The sequence below is a fragment of the Diadema setosum genome, chromosome 20 (assembly GCF_964275005.1).
Source record: "Diadema setosum chromosome 20, eeDiaSeto1, whole genome shotgun sequence".
In the NCBI taxonomy this organism is placed as follows: domain Eukaryota; kingdom Metazoa; phylum Echinodermata; class Echinoidea; order Diadematoida; family Diadematidae; genus Diadema; species Diadema setosum.
Genome location: NC_092704.1, coordinates 29,291,530 through 29,311,000, shown reverse-complemented (window position 1 = coordinate 29,311,000; position 19,471 = coordinate 29,291,530). Strand labels below are relative to the sequence as shown.

General features: G+C 39.7%; 1 protein-coding gene across 1 annotated transcript in view; it reads right to left on the bottom strand.

The window, feature by feature from the left end:
• Nucleotides 1–2,386: 2,386 nt before the first annotated feature.
• Nucleotides 2,387–19,471, bottom strand: part of LOC140243386 (mediator of RNA polymerase II transcription subunit 16-like) — a 31,379-nt gene continuing 14,294 nt past the window's right edge. The window contains exons 11-22 of the mRNA XM_072323067.1: nucleotides 19,377–19,444; nucleotides 18,588–18,728; nucleotides 17,645–17,746; nucleotides 16,736–16,847; nucleotides 15,513–15,652; nucleotides 13,407–13,487; nucleotides 12,602–12,705; nucleotides 11,995–12,109; nucleotides 11,320–11,418; nucleotides 7,579–7,644; nucleotides 5,827–6,034; nucleotides 2,387–4,546 (exon numbers count right to left, since the gene is read on the bottom strand). Of these exons, the coding sequence (XP_072179168.1) occupies nucleotides 4,414–4,546; nucleotides 5,827–6,034; nucleotides 7,579–7,644; nucleotides 11,320–11,418; nucleotides 11,995–12,109; nucleotides 12,602–12,705; nucleotides 13,407–13,487; nucleotides 15,513–15,652; nucleotides 16,736–16,847; nucleotides 17,645–17,746; nucleotides 18,588–18,728; nucleotides 19,377–19,444 (1,369 nt within the window). The 3' untranslated portion in view covers nucleotides 2,387–4,413. The remainder of the gene's footprint in view (nucleotides 4,547–5,826; nucleotides 6,035–7,578; nucleotides 7,645–11,319; nucleotides 11,419–11,994; nucleotides 12,110–12,601; nucleotides 12,706–13,406; nucleotides 13,488–15,512; nucleotides 15,653–16,735; nucleotides 16,848–17,644; nucleotides 17,747–18,587; nucleotides 18,729–19,376; nucleotides 19,445–19,471) is intronic.

Genomic DNA, 19,471 nt, shown 5'->3' with positions numbered 1-19,471 from the left:
TAACTCGGTACAACGCTTCGAAGATCCTCCACCAGACAGGCACATCTTAAATGTCCTTATTCCGAAGGTTCGTTATTCCGCAATTTCATCTTACCGAAAATGAAGAAAAGATTCCAGGATCATAAGCTTCCGCTTTGACAAGATTCTTCGCAAAGAGAAAATTCTCGCGCCCGGTCCAAACTATCTCGTTATAACGAGTGTTGCCTTTTAATAGGTACCAGTGTCTTAAAGTGGTTATAGTTACACATGCTATATACTACAACATCACTTGCTGAAACATTGATTTACAGTTGTACCGGTACCTTTTTGTCGCGCGTATATACACATGTGCCACACCAGCCACCCCTACACTTACACCACATAACTATTATAATTCTGTGGCTTACACGAATGCCACCCAACCCTACGCGCTTACAAACCGAGATACTCTGGTACGAGAGCCAGAGGCAGACCCAGGCGACGCTGGACTGATTCTGTGGTAGATACCCTGAAAGTCAATGACATTATGTCCCTTCCCCAGGCTACCCGCATTGCAGCGAACAGACGCTTACGTCTCCCCGCGACGCCCCGGGTACAAGCGGAAGGAAAAAGTAAAGTATATCACGTTAAATCGGTGGAAAAGCTGTGACTTGATGGCTGTCCTCACCTCAGTTTAATGTTGCAACCTGTAAATATACGATATTTTATGAAGCCGTGCGATTCGACTGCTACCATTTTCTTATGATCAGTTTTCCTTTTGGTCAACTTAAATTGGTTTAGAATTGCACCGTGAAATCAGAAAGGTGTTACGTATATATACGTATATATATATATATATATATATATATATATATATATATATATATATATATATATATATATATATATATATGTGTGTGTGTGTGTGTGTGTGTGTGTGTGTGTGTGTGTGTGTGTGTGTGTGTGCGTGTGTGTGTGTGTGTGTGTGTGGGTGGGTGTGTGTCTGAGACCCTGCATCACATAATCCTAACAAAAAGTCGCTAGACATGGATTTTCAGATTAAGGGTAGTTTCTTAAAGGGGATGGCGAGTAACTGATCAGTGGGAATGCTGGGGATGATTGTTCCAATTCTTTTGAAATTCATTTAAGAGTACATTATGTATCTATTGTTGTGTGAAAATTATTTGCTTCAGAATGGTCTCATATTCAAGTAACGTGCAGTCTAATGTTTCCAGGTTAGCATGCCTGTACAGTGACGGGGCGATCGTTAACATTAAACTGCACATTACTTGAATATGAGACCATTTTGAAGCAAATAATTTTCACACAATAGATATATAATGTACTCTTAAATGAATCCCACAAGGATTGGGACAATCATCCCCCAGCATTCCCACTGATTCCCATTTATCAGTTACTAGCCATCCCCTTTAAAGAGCAGACTCTAAGCTTTAAAATCATGTGTAACTCAATTCAAATGTACTCTCCTAACCTATCTAATTGTTGGAAAGAAAACGCACACTCTGGGAAAGTGTGTACCGAGGAAAGAGGCTCTGAAGTATCATAGGGTCTATTCATGTGCTTACCAAGCTTACCAAGCTGTGCTCTGTCTGGTGAATGGGACAAAAACCAGGATACAGAACTCCAACAACAATGAAGGGATTATAAGATTAAGCTGAAATTGAGCAAGCGTTACCAACACATTCTGTCCATGACTGATGCCAACTTTCAAAGCAGTAGCATCATCCTTTCAAAAGTGAAGAAGGTGTATTAAAAAAGCGTTTTCAGAAATTGAAAGGGGACTCTAAGACATATCTCATTAAAATATTCTACAAAAAAAAAAAGTGTTCTAGAAAAACTGCTAAAAACATGATTTCCCATTCGTTTAATGATCCTACACTTTGGAATAATGTAGAATTGTTCTTTCAGAAAATATGAATAACTCAAGATTGACTAGGTTGACCCGTTTCATATGTACGTATTTTGAGTTCTCATGCAAAATCAGGACATGTACATATTTGTTGGTTTGTGATGCAAAACACACACACACATGCACACACACTGTGTCAATATTGTATATATATGTAATTCTGGACCCAGCTTCATGGAGACATTCTTGTGTACATAAGCAATGTCACCACCTCCAGTGAAGTATGCAATTAAATGGGATTTAATATTGTTGAAGGTGTTAAAGAGATTCAACTTGTCTCCTTGATGAGGTCGTGTGTCTCCATATCAGTCAATTATAGTAATTATGGGCACATAATGTTTCCCTATCAAAAGCTGGATCCATAGTTCAAAAATAATGCAGCAATGTTTGCATGTTGACATTTTGTGTTTGTTTGCTCGTATGCAGATTTCTGTAGGCACACTTTGTTACATCAATGACGAACCATACAACATAATCAACTTAAAGTTCTTTGCCTGTTTAATTTTATATTCACAGAATACAATTGTACAATTCACTTGACATACAGTATATACAGCACAGACAATTGACACATAATACACACTGCCCTTTTTTCTCCTCATTCTTGATCTGCTGCCCTCTACGGTAATGTAATTTCCTCTCTGCATAAGCTGAAGATAAACCCTGATCTTATAGTAGGAGGAAAACGTTGGGAAAGCACAAGCGCAGCGGAAATACACTGTACAAAGGAGCAATACGGGACTTTTTCAACTTTAGTGAATCAACGTCCCAGCAGCCTATGACTGTATCAGTGCACAAAATGATCAGTGGTAATCTCTTGCTGCTACTAGATGTGACATTAAAAGGGGCATTCCAGACTATTTTCATAATTTCACATCATGTAGTAAATAAATTAACAGCTCTATGTATAGATTTGTGGAATTCATTGTGGTCCTTCAGCAGAGAAATCAATACCCTGAAAAACCAAAACCAAATTACACTGAACAAAGATGATGACATAGGAGCCTCACATATTTCAGAAATGTGCAACTGAGTAGCAATGGGATTCCTTTACAATACCACATGCTTAACAATTTCACATGTGTAAAATTCATGAATGCTTTCTTCTTTTGTTCTGCTTCCTTGAGCCCCAACTCATGCATTCTTATGATGAGGCTGCCATGTCATCATCCTTGTTCATAGTGATTTGTTAAAAATTTTGAAAACACTCCTAATCCTCATAAATTCTGAGACTCACAAACCAGCACAACCAATTTATAGTTGTCCATATGTAAAAGTCTGAAAATCATCCGGAGGTCTCCCTTTAAAGGGTGTCACTGCTACAGGTAAATTAACAAAATACATCAATGACACATTGATAGCAGAATTCATACCACATAATCACAGATAGAGAGGAGAGCCATTCCTTCACAGACATGATCGGGGGGGGGGGGGGGGGGGGGAGTGATCAAACAGTATGTAGTGTTTTGTTCAAATGTTTTCATAAAGGTAACGTCCTTCACAAGTAGCTTGTGCAAGCAATTAATCAATTACATGCAGGTCACATGCTACAGATGCAAAAACACTTTGAGTGTTAATTTGATCATCAAGTGTAGTACATGTAGTTACCTGCTATATCCCCCTGGTAAGATAGTCACGAATGACTCTGGAAAAGCTCTGGAAAGTGTATTTGTGCAGTCAGAAGAGTTAAGAGCCCACGTCGGCTCTGGGGAGCCCCTTGGGGAGAGGCGAGAAAGACCATGGGTTCCCACCCTCTCTGGAGCCTGGACGGGGTAATGGGTGGGGCCAAAATCCAACTAGGTAACTGGGATGGGAAAAGCCAGAATACACTCCCCTCTTCGAAGTGTTGGAAAGAGTTAAGGTTAGTTTCTATCCATGGTTACTGGAATCCGAAGGGAGAGAAACCACATTCCTCTTTTGGGGTCATTTGCTGAGACTGATGCTGCGTTAACACCATGTTTTCGGCATACACAGCAGTCACAATTCAGGCCACCATGGACAAAACAATATGGATGTAAGACAACCCGGTGGGACAGCATAGGCAAACATGACAGGCCGAAGGTGGTTCATAGTGGGATGCGACAGAAAATATTGTATTGTCTTGCTTGACCAGGCGCCATGGGAACAGCGTCTGATAGCCATATGTTCACCTGAGCGAGGACTGGAACGCACAAGACTAGAATATGAAGGGGGAAAAACAGGAGAATGTCCCATCTACCCACGGCGCACTACAGTTTGGGCGAACAGGCCTGCCAGGGCTGCCGGGAACATGGTGTAAATGTAGCATGAGATAGGGAGGGGCAGAATCCTCCAAGTTGATAGGGATCACAAGAGAGAGAAGACCACATCCCTCTCTCTCTCTCTGGAAGTGGTGGAACGAGCTGGAGAGATCGGTATCCACTCACGGTTACTGGAATCCAAAGACAGCGCATGAGAGAGGGAGAGGACACACTTCTCTCTGTCTCTGGGTGTGCTTGGAATGAGCTATAGTAAAGGGGGGCTGGTAGCCACCACGAAGGACAGGATCAGGAGGGGTGCACGCTGACTTTCCTCCACAGGCCTCCGCACAGACAGCCCCTCTCCCAGCGCTTCTCCCACAAGATGCGCACGGTGTTGGAAGAGGCGGTGATCGGCGGCAGCAGAGAGATGCAGGAGCACCTGATTGGTCAGTGAACAAACAGAAACAGTCACATGACAGCACAAGCCTTAAATATTAGTTTGTTTCCTTTTTTTTTTTTTTTTGTGCACGAATCACTGAATGGTCTGAGAAAATAATTAGTGCTACATTGTACCTTTCATGTGTACTACCTACTGGAAAATATGAATTAATGGTTTTACAACTGACATACAGATGTAACTTTCTCTACATGTTTTCCATTCATAATTTTACACACAAAAAAGGGGAAAGCTTATGATGAAGTTGAGCAATCATCAGTGTTCATCAAAATACACCAAAGAGTTGCAAAATTCCAAATTCATACAAACAAATTTCATTGTGACTGCTACATGGACTGCTACATGTTGTTTGTGCACATGTTGCAAGAAGACACCTAAACAAATACAGAATCCTACAGTAATTTGTACTTCAAGCATTTATTACATTTTGCATCAATGTCTGGCAATATTTTGAATTTGGGAGTGTTCTAAAATAGGTATTTAAGATGACTGTTATAGGACAAGTTAACCTTAACCCGTTGAGGACGAGTCCCGAGTACAGTTGGGTAGGTGTCTATGGGAAATGCATGTTTTAGCAAAATCAGCAAGTCCTCAACGGGATATGTTCAGTGTATTAAGTGGACTGAGTCAACGCAGCAATATTAGAACACGTCAGTGGAAGTGTGAAGAAAATTGGCACTCTGTTCAAAAGTTGTGAATTTTTGAATTTTCAGTACCACAATCTCTGAATGAGAAGACCACTACAGTTGTGCTGTCACATTCTTACAACAGTATAGAGAAAATATAAAAAGAATTTAACAATATTTCATATTTTGTTAAAAAGTGAACATTCCTTTGACTTTCCACTGACTTCTGATAAGGGTAATATTATTCCCCCTGCTTTCAGAAAGTGGTAAGTCAAGTACTCTTTTATCATGCCAGAAAAAGGAAAATATGTTGAATTTTCTGTATAAGTGATTTCTTTTATCGTTCTATGCACAAGACATCACAAACTGCAATAGTCTTCTCATCCAGCAATTGGAGGCATTGAAAATTTTAAACATGAATTCATATCTTTTGAACAAAAGATCTGATCTTCTTGAAACTTTTACGGATGTGTTCAACTAATATGGTATTGCTTACATTCACTCAATCCACACCTATCACAAGTTGGACTTCTCCTTGAAGCGCAGCACAGCAACAATGAAAAGTTTGTCATATATCTATAAAGTACATGTACGATAAATGACACAAATAAGAAGGTACTGCGAGTCAAAACATACCTAGAGCAGCGGCGAATGTCCTTGTGGGGCTTCACACCCAAGCTCATCTTGCGGACAAGGTCAAACTTTTGGTGGAGACGGTCCATGAGGGAGCGGGTGTAGATCTCGGGGCCGAAGGAGAACGTAGCGATGCTGATCATGCGGCCTGGCAGCATGCCAAACTGGAAGGAAGACTGGCCGTGACGAACATGGATCTTACCCGTGTAACCTGGGCAAAGGGAGCAAGAGAAACGAGAAAGAAACTAGGGAGAAAGAATGCAAGATAGAAAGGATTCAAGCTTCATGTCAAATGATTATTGCCCTGCAAGAAATTTCAAAGGACTATTGAAACAGTTCTATCCACTTTGAAGACCATGAACCGACCTTTCTTCCCCTTCACTTTCCTTGCCTCATTTTGATTTTACTTTCTTTCTATTGATGCCAATACTTCACAACACATCTACTGTTACATCACAAAGTGATATTTAACCCGTTGAGGATGAGTCCCGAGTAAACTCTGGCAAGTGTCTATGAGAAATGTGTGTTACAGCAAAATCAGCCTGTCCTTAATGGGATAAAATGAATATCTGCCTCCATCTGTTACTAGCAGCACCATTCATCATCATCATCACCACCATCATCCCATTCTGATCCGTGTTCATCCCCGAAAATAGCTGCAGCAGGATTAACCCCTCTGTAACAGCAACCGCTCTCACACCTTTCGTACCTCCTAGCCCGATTTGGGGCGGCCTCCTTCCGCATGCACAAACCATCCCGAGCTCCTCCTCTATCTGTCTCTTTTCATTTTAGTCGTCCTCGCTTTTACGGCTCATTCATTTTAAACTCTAGCACTTAGTATCATCGAAATTTAATCACAATACAAACAAAAATGGTTACAAAGATAAGTGGGAAAATCACAGAAACTCTCACTTGTGTGACCCTGTTACATATCCCTACCCTACAAGCAGTAAACCCTTTTTTTTTTTTTTTTTGACAATACTACCCGCTTCCATCAACAGAAGTTTTATCAGCCCACCACTCTAGGACAAGAACAAGGACATTTATTTCAGACAACAAATTAATTCTGGACATTATTCCCCTTTCCAAACGAGGCATGAGATGGTCTAATCTTCCTTGTACTTGAATGAATATTAGTGCAATGGTCCCCTTAGTATGGTCTTGCATACTTTATACATTATGAGATGAGTGCGACTATGTATTACAATTACATAATAATTACATTGTACAGGGATCATGTTATTGGTAAAGTGAGGCTACACATCTTTTATTGGAAAACTCCATTTAGTTGTTGGGGTAAGTATTCCTAATTCACCTCCATTGAATGAGTTTAAAGACGCATATCAAGGTTCTATGAAAGGTGTTTTAATTAATTTTCATACTCATTGTAGGCCTGTACTATGTATAACTGTTAAGCGTAGTTTATAATCTTTGATTACAATGTCGGCAGAGTAGGCACTCCACAAAAGGGGTATACATGTATCATAAAAAGTTATAGCCAGGGTTCCGTGAGAGCATATGAAGGCAATTACCCCCCCCCCCCCACCCCTCCCCTGAGGACAATGGTCCCCAAGCTAAATACTGGGTAGTGATAAGGTACATTATAAGAGCAAATATTAGGGTCAGTTTTAGATTTAGGTTCAGGATTAGGATTTGGGTCAGGGTCGGGAAAAGGGTATGGGGTAATTTTCCAGGGGGTAATTGTCCAAGAACCTGTGACACATAGCCATTACCTATTCAGATAGCTTGACCTACCTTCAGTGACAGGAGACAGATCCCAAGGCGGTATGCCAACCTGGCTCGGCAGCAGCGTGCATTCATCTGGAAAATCACCGTTCAGAAGGGAAAGACAGAATAACAATAATAATAATCAGGGGGGCGTTTCATGAAGGAACTTGTCGGATAAAATGTCCGACAAGTCAATTATATCCGACAAGTTCAGAGAAATCAGCCAATCAGACTAAAGAATTTCTCAAAACTTGTCAGATATAATTGACTTGTCAGATATTTTATCCGACAAGTTCCTTCATGAAACGCCCCCCTGGTCTTCTTTATCCAGGGTAACCACTTCAGTGTTGTCATTGCTCTACCTGAGGGTCCTGCCATAATTATTGCCCTACTAGCATTGTAAGGTACCCATTTATAAACCTGGGTCGAGAGGGACGTGGTGGGTAAAAACATCTTGTCCAAGGATGTTAGTACTGGGCAGGAATCGAACTCGGGTCCTCCGATTAGGATTCGGGAGTCTTATCCACTATGCCACAGCGCCCCCATGGTCACTTAGCAACAATACAACCTGTCTTGTTGCGGTATGCCATCATTCTCATTGAACTTCATGGCTAGTTTGAACACCGACTTTGAGATAATAACCCATTTTGCCCTCCCTCTTGTCATACACTCAATAAATCTTGTTACCCTTGTTCCTTTACTACAATGTGAAATATCTTTCCATATCGGGCCCATTCTCATTCATAAGAGTGTACGTGTGGACTGCCTTCTTTTTTTAATGTTCTATTTCAAAGGAAAAGTGACTTCATCATGAACTTTTCATAGAATGATATTTCCATGGTTCTAGTATGTGATCCTGCATGACTAAACCATCATAAAGATGCCACACATGGACCCTATGTAAGTTAAGGCCGGATTCTTAAGAAGGCTTTAGAATGACAAGTAACTCAACACAAATGGACTTTCCCTGCTCATCTGAAATAAAGGAGAGAAACCCTCTGAAAAACAGTTTACAGAAGATAGAGGCTTTGATGTTGAAGGTCTACTATAAAGAATTCCATGGCTTACAAAGAACAGAAAGTAAAACTCCCAGCATCCATTATGAAGGGATCACCAGATTAGGCTGAAAATTTGTACAATTATAAAGTGCATTTTATTAGTGACCGATACAAACTTCTAATGCAATAGCGACACCAATTCAACAGTTATTAGAGTTGAAAGCATGTACATAGGATTGTATAAAATAGGTTTCTCATACTCGTAGTCAAAATTTGTAAATCCTAAAAAGCCTATGTCAGACTAACAAAAAGTGTTCTAGAATAATTGCAGAAATGACAATTTTGAAAATTGGCTATCTCAGACAATCAAACAGACTAAGAATTGACAAGGTTGACTGATTTCACCTATTCCGAGTAATCATGTCAACTCGGATTATGCCACTATTGTTGGTTTAGTGATGCACAGTCACATAATCATTCTTTGAAATTGCATACTGTGGTCTGGCAGTTTAGAAAATGGTTCAAACGTGTAACAGAAGAAAAACAAAAGGATCAAATCAATACTCCAATAGCAGTACTTCAAAGACTTCTGTGATAAAGAGAATTTAGAAAAGTTTATCAAATTGTCAGCACTGCATTCTGAAAAATGAAACAGAGAATTAAGACAAAGCACAGAGGGAAAGAAAAAAAAAATACAGGAGGAAGACTTACACGGACATGACATGGTTTATAATCAAGATGAATAATGACTGGAAGATGATTAATTGCCTACTGTGGATAATTTGGTTGAGTAATTACTGGAAACCATGGAATCCTCACAAAATCATCTCTTACATTCAGCAATACAAATTAAAGGAGAAGAAAAAGAAGCCCCACATTTCATGAGATACTCTGATAGCAGTAGGGGAGATGCAGGGGAGTTGGACCAGAGTTGAGGCACACCCTGCAAACTTGTATTTGTGACCCTGCACCACAAAACCAACAAAAAGTCACCAGACATGGATTTTTAGTTTCTAAAGACAGATTCTGAGCAGACTTAAAACTTCAAAGTGAAGTATAACTCATGTCAAATGGACTTTCCTAACCTATCTAAATAATGAAAAGAAAAAGCATACTCTGGAAAAGTGTTTACTGAGAAAAGAGGCTCTTAAGTATAGGGTCTATTCAAATTAGTGCGTAATCTTACCAAGCCATGCTAGCTGTCCAATGAATGGGACAAAACACAGGATGTGAAACTCCACAGCATAAACAATGAGGGGATTATCAGATTAAGCTGAAATTGACCATGCTCTATCAACACATTCTATCCAGGCCTAATGCCAAATTTTAAAGCTGTAGCATCATCCTTTCAAAAGTTATGAGAGTTGAAAGTGAAGAGTGTGTAAAGGGTTTTTAAGAAATGAAAAGGGGACTCCACAACACAACTAAATCACACTATTCTACAAAAAAGCATTCTAGGAAAACTGCTACAAACACAATTTCCCATTCATTTTAAAGTCCCAAACTTTACTATAATGCTGATAAAGTTTTGCTCTTTCAGAAACTTTGAAAACTTAGGACTAGGTCGACCCATCTCATCTACTTTTGGCCTGACACAAAATCAGTGTGTGCAACTTTTTGTTGGTTTTGTGATGCATGCTCACATTTAGAGTGAACAGGGGCAAGCACTTGTGCCCTCTGTTGGTAGTGCCTAACATCACTGTCACTCTAGTACAAGCAAGAAGAGCAGGTATGGGACAACAAAGATACAAGTCACAAAATAACATAAAAAGACAGTTAAGGGAATTTCTGAGTTTCAGGTATTACCCTTTCCATTGCTCACATGATAGCAATAAAATTGGTTAGTCAGTGTTTATGTGTAATGTGATACAATTTCATGATTTGACCTTGATCTTTGACCTCTGGCCGATTTCATCCAAAATCTAATCAAGTAATTGCCCTTTCATACTTTATACTTGGACCAAGTCTGGTAAAATTCCACTCAATATTACTCAAGTTATCACGTAAACATGTGGGGGCGGACGGACAGACAACCCGAAAACATAATGCCTCCAGCACCCTTCGGGCAGAGGCATAAACATGAAATAGAGCATTAAGACAGAGCACAGGGAAAATAAAATGGAACTTTAGGAGGAAGACCTACAAACACATGACATGGTTCATAATCCTGATTAATACTGACAGGAAGATGAGTAATAGGCTTAACTGCATGCCCTGTGGATGATTTGCAACAGCAACTCTTGCATATAACAAGTTTGGATCCAAAAAGGGCAAGGTTTATTGTGCCACAACTAGAAAGATTCTGGAAAACACCATGATTGAAACATCAAATGGTGCAAATGATAAGATAATTCTGTGTAGGAAAGCGCAGGCTCTCAGGTATTTACTCGCAACACTTGTGTGAGGAAAAACATGGACAATACAACAAGGTCTACAAAGGCTCTCTAGTTTAACACTGCCATACTTCATACCCCTTGCACTTTTCCAGAAGTTGTACTTTTTCCCCTACTTTTACACGGGTTAGGAAAGTCCACTTGTGTTGAGTTATACATCATTTTAAAGCTCCGAGTCTCCTTTTTCAGAACCTGCCCTTAACTAAAAATCCATGTCTGGTGACTTTGAATCATTGGTTGAGAATGAGAAGGGCGTTAAGTTGACTCGAACACTGTGGGTTTTGTGGCAACTTAACGCCCTTCTCATTCTCACCAGACGTTAATGTAGGTTTTGTGATGCAGGGTCACATATACATGTAATCCTGTCATCCCCTTACCAATGAGAGATTCGTCCAGCTCTGTAGGCTGCTCATCTTTGTAGTTAACCCAGATCTGTGACACCAGCCGAAAGAGAAGGGCAAGCACATCAAGTTCATCTGGAAAGAGGAAGGACAGGGGGTAGGGGGAAAGATTGCAATTAGAAAAAAAGAAACATAACTCTGATCCAGAAATAGTATTGACATAGCATAATAGGTGGTGATATTTTGAAAGTTAAACTTAATGTCTTAGAAGTAATTAATGTTGAATCAATGAAAATCGATCACGATTTTAGCGAAACTCACATAAAGTCGCCCTGAAAATGCACAAACACACACACACAAAGAAATAGTATGCATTCATTGAGATAAAAGATAATGATCAAACTTCGTGCACTCACACGCATCACAAATGCTTTCATGAGATACATAATTCCCTACAGTACATTGTATATGCAGACCTGACAGGTACATTTTAAGTTATACTGAATCAGAACAAACAGGTCCCCTCTCCCCACAAAAATAGAAAAAAAAAAAATCGGGCTTTCAGTGAGCTTTACAAACTTCTTTTGTGTGTGTGTGTGTGTGTGTGTGTGTGTGTGTGTGTGTGTGTACGTGCGTGTGTGTCACACATATACCATGCCATGCATACATATGACCTTTTACATTCTGGCACAAGTGAACACTCATTATTACCCGAGGTTGTTGTGAAGACAGGGAGGCAGTTTTTCTGCAGTCTGCCCCACATTCGTGTCATGAGCAGGAGCTCTCTCAGCATTACCAGGGTGGGAACGTCCCGCATCAGACTCACCTGTGTGGAGAAAGGAACATACACGGGTATAATTATCATACAACAGATGAGCCATGGGTACATGGAAAATGAGAGTAAACAAGAAGAGTGCAGGATGATGACAGGAATGCGTGAATTAAGAAAGCCACTGAAAAGAAACAGAAAGGGTCCCTTGAATACATTTCATCTGTGTATTTGACAAAATGTTAACAACTGGTGAAGATAAATTGTTACAAAAGACAAAACAATACAATACAAAGCAAAACAAAACAAAACAAAATTAAACAAAAGTCAAATAGCCAGGACGGGAGGCAACTACAAGGTTGTAGCACTCTGCATAAACACAAGAAGGAAGCCCGACTGCCACTTGGTAGGGGGAATTAGTGAAGATAATTTCAAGACCATCTGATTAATCAATGCACATCATTTGTTTTATGAAAAGGTGAAATGAGGTAAATTCAGGGCAGGAATAAAACGTCAAATTGAAACTTGCGCCATGTTTCATTCACTCACCCCAGGTTTGTTGGTTGGACTGCCGGGAGGGGGCACGGCTGCAAGACTGACGATGGTGTAATCAGCCACCCACTGGATTAGTGGTTGAAGGGACTGTAACGTTGCTGTGGGGGGAGGGGAGATAAAGAATAAAGTGGCATGAGCAGAATCATTGCTACTGCTCATTGTAACCAAAAATACAACTTATATAATACCTACATACATAAGGGCTCAAACTTTCTCTGTAGTAGCCCAGTCCGGCCACTGAAATCTTAAAATCTGAGATTTTGCAAAGGCCCGAAATAAACGGAAACATTACAATCCATTTTGAATCTTCAGTGTAATCTCCCACCAAAGGGTAGACTTTCTGAACATTTGGTGGCCCGCCACCAATTTTTAATGGCCCCAGGCCAGCGGGCCACTGTTAATGTTGTAATGTTGAGTCCTGCATAAATAATAGTTTCTCAATTAGTTAGTAATGGACGACCAATGGTTGAAAAGACTGATAACTCTGCAAAGAAATAAATTGAGACATTACACTCTTTAAGTTATTTACAGTCACAAGACAGCAAGGTTATATTGGCATAAATGCTCTGCTGGTTGTAACACAAGACACTTACATATGTTCGCTTGGAAATATGCAGTTCCGATGAACAGGCTGTGTCTTAGCTTTGTTTATTTGTTTTTTTCCAACTGCTACACACAATATCCACATATCAATTTACTGGTTTACAGCAGGGAAAACAAATATATAGTCACTCTGTACCACTGCAACAACTTGCAGCACGTATATGTACTTGGAAGAATGGACAAAATATGCACTTACAAGGCTCCACATAGTATTCCTTGGTGTCCAACTTCTTCAGAAGGTTGGTTGGATCTGTTTCCATGCTGGTTGAACAAAGATCTATTTAAAAAAAAAAGATACACACACCAGAAGTGAATGATAGCTACATTTGATATTTCTGAAGACATGCAGAGAAGTGATGAGAGGTGTTGTGGCTCAATGGATAAGGTAACAGACTATTAATCATAAGATCTCTGGTTCAAGCTCCCTGGCTGTAGTGGTGGAATAGTGATAACCAAGCAACATAGCAGATAAAATCTAGATGAATCTTAGCCACAGCAGCAAAGCATACACTGTGTTATGACTGCTTGAGTGTCTGTTTGAATGTCCTTCCTTTTACTTAATAAGTTTCTTTCTTCTTTTTTTTTTTTCAAAATGTCTGCAATATGCTATTACAGTTTACCCGTGCACCACTCATTGGGCTGTTTTATATACCGGTAGACGTCAATAATTGCAGGTTACAATGCATGCATCATAAGTGCATTTATTGCATTGCCACTACATTCTCAGACTTGATTTTAATATATACACAATAACGTCACTCAGAAACAATGCTGGACTGTACATTGAAATACAGACATGAAATAGCAAAATGATGAAATATAGTACATAATTTTTAACATTTTGGCAAGAAAAAGAGAGACCTACATTGTATCCATTGCATCCGCTTCTCATACAAATTACATAAGATGATGTCATTGTCCCACAATTTTCCCTTGAGTTTAAACATTTGGTCTGAAAATGACATACGTCAACATACATGTATCACCTATGCTACATAAAATGATAGAAAAGCCATATTTTCAATCTAAAGACCATATTTGTAAAAGGAAAAACACATATGTCACTGCCCAGCTTAAAACCCCCAAAAAGTAGGCTATACTTAATTTTCATTTATCTACATAGTTTAACCCATTGAGGATGAGTCCCGAGTGTACTCGGGCAGAGGTCTATGGGAAATGCGTGTTGTAGCAAAATCAGCGCGTCCTCAATGGGTTAAAAGAGTAAGCTATAGAATGATTTGTAACTTCTTTAAGTTGAACCATCCTAACTCATTCAAGAAGTGATTAGAATTAGATAGAGTTAGGAGTTGCAATTTCATAGAATAGAGAGAAAAGAGGATGTAAAGATTAGGGTCATTAAGGTGTGTTATGCAGAAGTATCAATAAAAAATGTTCTATTCCACAGTGAAAGCAGTGCCTGTTCAAAAAAATATGGTCCAGAAAAACTTGCTAATTCCTCAAATTCTGTTTTGTTTTAAGCTGCCAAATTTTGAAAGTACTTGTAGGTTAGAGAAAAGATTACTTTCCGAGATAAGATGAATTTGACAAATTTGTGTCAATCAACCCCAAAATGACATATTTTGGTCCACTACAGATAATCCTAATCCGTGACTTTTCTGTGGGTTTGGAGTTGGGAGGTCACATATTAACCCGTTCCTTACGGGAACCTGGTATACCAGGTTCCCGTGGGAGCAACTGATATACGGGAACCTGGTATACCAGGTTCCCAAAATGAAGACAAGAGTGCCTGCTTTAGTGGCCTAAGTTTATGTTTCTTTGTCTTAAAATGCCCAGAAAATGGGTTTGATAAAAAGATCAGAGTTTATTCTATCAGCATGTGTTCTCCTTCTGTTTGAAAAATGCTTATTTCACAGTTTTATATACCTTTTTCCTGATTTAGTTTTTTGCTTGTTCTGCTGTAAACTCGTACGATTATGTACATAGCAATCAAGGCTGAGATCAGTTAGAAATCTGGGTTTGCTGACCCCAGTCACCTCATACAGGTACCTGGTTTTGTGTAGAACAAAAGATTCTGTGAGCTCATCAGCGCACGCTCTATTCATACCTCGCACCCGATCGATATTTCCATTGTTCACTGGCACATGTAGTTGACCATGGAAAGGGGGATACAATGTACCGCTTGACTGCCTTCACACAGGTGGATTACCAACCTGTTTGCCTCTCTGTTGACGGGCAAAAAAAATCTCGTTTGGGGGCATTAAAGGCACTCGGAGAATTGCGGAAGGAACGGGTTAAACATCAGGGGGAAGACCACATACTCCTTGGCGGCTGTGTCACTTACTAGTGAGCCTCTCAGCCGGTCCCTTGTCCTGGGCGGAGCTGCTGACGGGTCTGAGGAGGGACTTGAAGACGTTTGAGGTGGAGTGGAGCAGCAGCTTGCCAAAGCAATCCACAGCCTTGCCTGATCCACTGGCAGCCAACCTAGCACAGCGTAACAAGAGAAGAAGAAAAGACCTCTTTAGCCATGACCACATTACTCAAAACTACGCAGTTTACCTAAATACATGTATACGTGTATGGTGAATGGTCTTCATTTTTGCAACAGAATAAGAACTTGGAATTGTCAACAAATAAGACTATCTATTCCACTGAGCTCTGCCTTGTTAAATACAGGGTGTTCTCTGCCACCTCTTACTGTCGCACTTGTGACCCCTTACTATTTGAAAATGATGCCTTGCTCATTTCTCATTTCACTTTCTATACTTCAGTGTCCAATGGCAAGTGAGACTGGGGGACAGCCGTCATACATGTAGTTCTGATAACAACAGCATTGTCCTGTAACTATCACACTTTGCTATGTTTTTTTCTTTGCCTCAACTTGTCATGGAGTCAAAAGAAGTTTTTTTAATGTGGTTTGGCCTATGTTTATTTCTGAATATTTGGACTGCTCCAATCACAATTTCAACTTCAATGTATTTTCAACATGTACAGGCAAGCCATTCACTTTACACTTTGATTCTTGGCATTCTTGTTAAACTATAGACTGTGAACACTTTGCAGGAGCCAATTCAGATGCTGCTGTTCAGATTATTAACCCATTAGTAACTGAACTGCCTGAAACCGCCCGTCTTATCACTCCCTAAAACATCCGAAACCGCCCGTCCGCTGTTTAATAGTTTTATGCTTTACCATGTTATTGTTTCATATAGAATATATAATTGCGTAATTTGAAAATTCGTCAGAGGTCAACAAAACTATGCCAGAATAAATTCTGTGACACACCATTCTCTTGGTAAATACTTAATAGGCTTTCAAATAAACATAACTTATAATAAACTAAAATGAACATGTAGTAAGCTATTTTACATAATTTAAAAAAACTGTCCAAATGATAGTAATATTGCTGTACCTTTTAGGGAACCATAGGCCATCATGTATGAAATCTTCCGTTGCTATTAAAGGGTTAATGCTCATGTGTAAACACGCAGAGCAACACAACCAGGAATCTTGTACAATCGACCATCCTGAACATGGATAATGATAATTATGGTCAGCGCTTCATACCTGTACAAGCTAGACTTCACAGCGACGAGCCTGGTGAAGAGGAGTTCTTGAGTTGATCTGGATTGTCTGTTGACAGACTCCGACAGCCGGTCCAGCACTGTATCCACCATGTCTGCAGGAAATTACACAGAAGAGCAAAAATTGGCCAGAATTGCTCATTTGTGGCATCATATTTTCGTGGAGTAGGAACAAGGATGAACAAGGATGATGACATAGCAGTTTCACCATAACAATGCATGAGTATGGGCTCAAAGAAGCAGAACAAAAGAAGAAAGCGTGCACAAATTCTCCACAGGTGACCTTGTTTAGCAAGGGGTATTGTAATGGTATTACACTCCTACATTTCTTGTATGTGAGCCTCTACTCGTGCGTTCTTATGGTGAAGGTGCTATATCATCCCTGTTCACAGTGTTGTTGTTGTTGTTTTTTTTTTTGGGGGGGGGGTTCAGAGTATTGGTTTCTTTGCTCAAGGATAAAAATTGATACCACATATCTAAATATGGAGCTGTCGATTTATGAACTACATGATGCGAATTTATGAAAATCTCTGGACTTCCAGTTTGAAGAAAAAAAGTATTCAGAAATGCTCTATCATCAAACTATCACTTAGGGCATACCTTTTCTTGATTTCAACAGATCATTTTGCTCTTAGACACGCAAAACATGAAAATACACACACAGACAGACACAAACACACCAAAAAGAAATACTAATGCACAAAAAAAAAAAGAATTTGAAGAAGGCAATAGTGTCTTATTTTGAATACACAATAAAAAGGTAAATTACACATGCTAGAAAACAGTGTTTCTCTACTTTACAAAAACAAAGAATAAACATACTACACGAATATCACTAACATGATAAAATTGGCAGCTCTGTAGGCCTCTTAATTTCTAATCTTGGACTTACTAGGGATGATAGCGAGGAGCAGGTCCCACCAGTCGTACCCTGTGACCAGACAGTACTCCAGTAGGTGGACCACCTGTGATATGGTGTGAGCTCGGGCTGTGCCTGTTGGGAGAAACACAGGAGATTTCTCTTTTTCAAATACAAAACCCCTCGCTGGACACAGTTACAATGTACACGGATTCACAGTTACCTGCACAGTGTGGCAATGTTCTGTAAAGAGAAATTACCCATCTATAGCAGAAGATATCATGAGAATATTTTGTTTTGTTTTGTTTTATTTTTCACTCATGTCAATTATGTTGGTACATTTAAGACAATGTTTCAGCACTTCATAACTGTTCATGAAAACATGCTGTACAAATATGCTAGTTTCATGCTGTGTCATGTTGTTACAAAGTTTATCTTTTCTGCAGATGTTACTTTGGCAAAATTATATACATGATGATATACAGGGTGATACTTTCCACATTTTTAGTGCAGTCAATAACCACCTGAAAAGCAACAAATGCAATTTCTTTTTAAAATTTTGTTTCACAAAAAGGAATTTACACGTGGATGTGGAGATTTGTGTACAATGCCATGAGAAACTTAATAGTGAGGAGACAATTCTATCACCTCAATATTCGCATGCCACTGTGACAGACACTGTTTCATTAAAAATATGTGAAAATCTAAAACAAAACAATTTATGTGTTTTTCTATTTTTGTACAATTTATGTGCATGTCATGGTGTCGTGTCTTGGGGAGGAATTTGAAGTTTAGTGCATCAAATATCAAATGTTTGGAGTCTTTTTGAAGGGACTAAATGTGGTGTGTGGATGGAGTGTCATGTTTGGGTGTGGTGTCTACACAAGAGGTGTACTGCCTGTGTACACTGTCAGGGAATGAAACAAGGCTGCAGCTGTAGGGGAGGGGGTGGGGGGGGGGGGTGGGGCATCCTCACCTGAATCCAGGTTCTGCCCGAGGGTCGGTTCCAGTTTGAAGATGCACAGGGCACCGGTGCGATCGATGGCCAGAAGGCTGCAACACGTAGCAGACATCTCCATACACACTAGGTGCTTGCCGTTGAGATTCGGTCTCTTTGCTGGGCGGGATGTGAAGAAGAGATTTGGAAACAAAGAGATATCAGGATGCAATGCATCACTTTGTACATGACTTGATGAGTAGACCTACAGACATACACATGTAATCCCAAAACAATTTAACTCCATAAGATGCATCCCAACATTGGTGATGAAAAATAAAAAAAAAAAGAAAAAAAAAAGGAATTTTGTTCTGATCAAAACTTCATTGCTTTTCCACGTTATTTTTTTATTTTTCAAATAAGAAACTTTGTTATTTTTATGTGTTTCCACACGTTTCCAAACAATAAAAACAACAATAACAATCGGCATGTAACACTGCATAGTCCCATACATGATTGTGTGTTGCTTAAGCAGGTGATTCTCTTTTGAGTTGGATAGACCTGGAAAATACAGTAATTTCCTTGTGCTGGCATATAGGCCTCACCCCGACTTTACTGCTTTATTTTTGTTAAAAATGTAGTGCGGCCTTCTCGCCGGTGAATACGCTATACATGTAAATAACAAGGTAAGTCACAGCTATTAAAGTACAGAGGTACATGAGGTAACACCAATATGCTGGCATTGATGAGAATGATGCATAGGTGGTTGGGATAATCGACTGGGTTGATATAATATGCAGATAGGTTGAGATATTCAAATAACCTTACCAGGAGGTCCTGGATCAGCCTTGAGGACTCCCTCGTAGCGCAGTGCAGCACACACCTTGAGGGAAGGTCTATAACATTCGAAATAGACAGGAAAA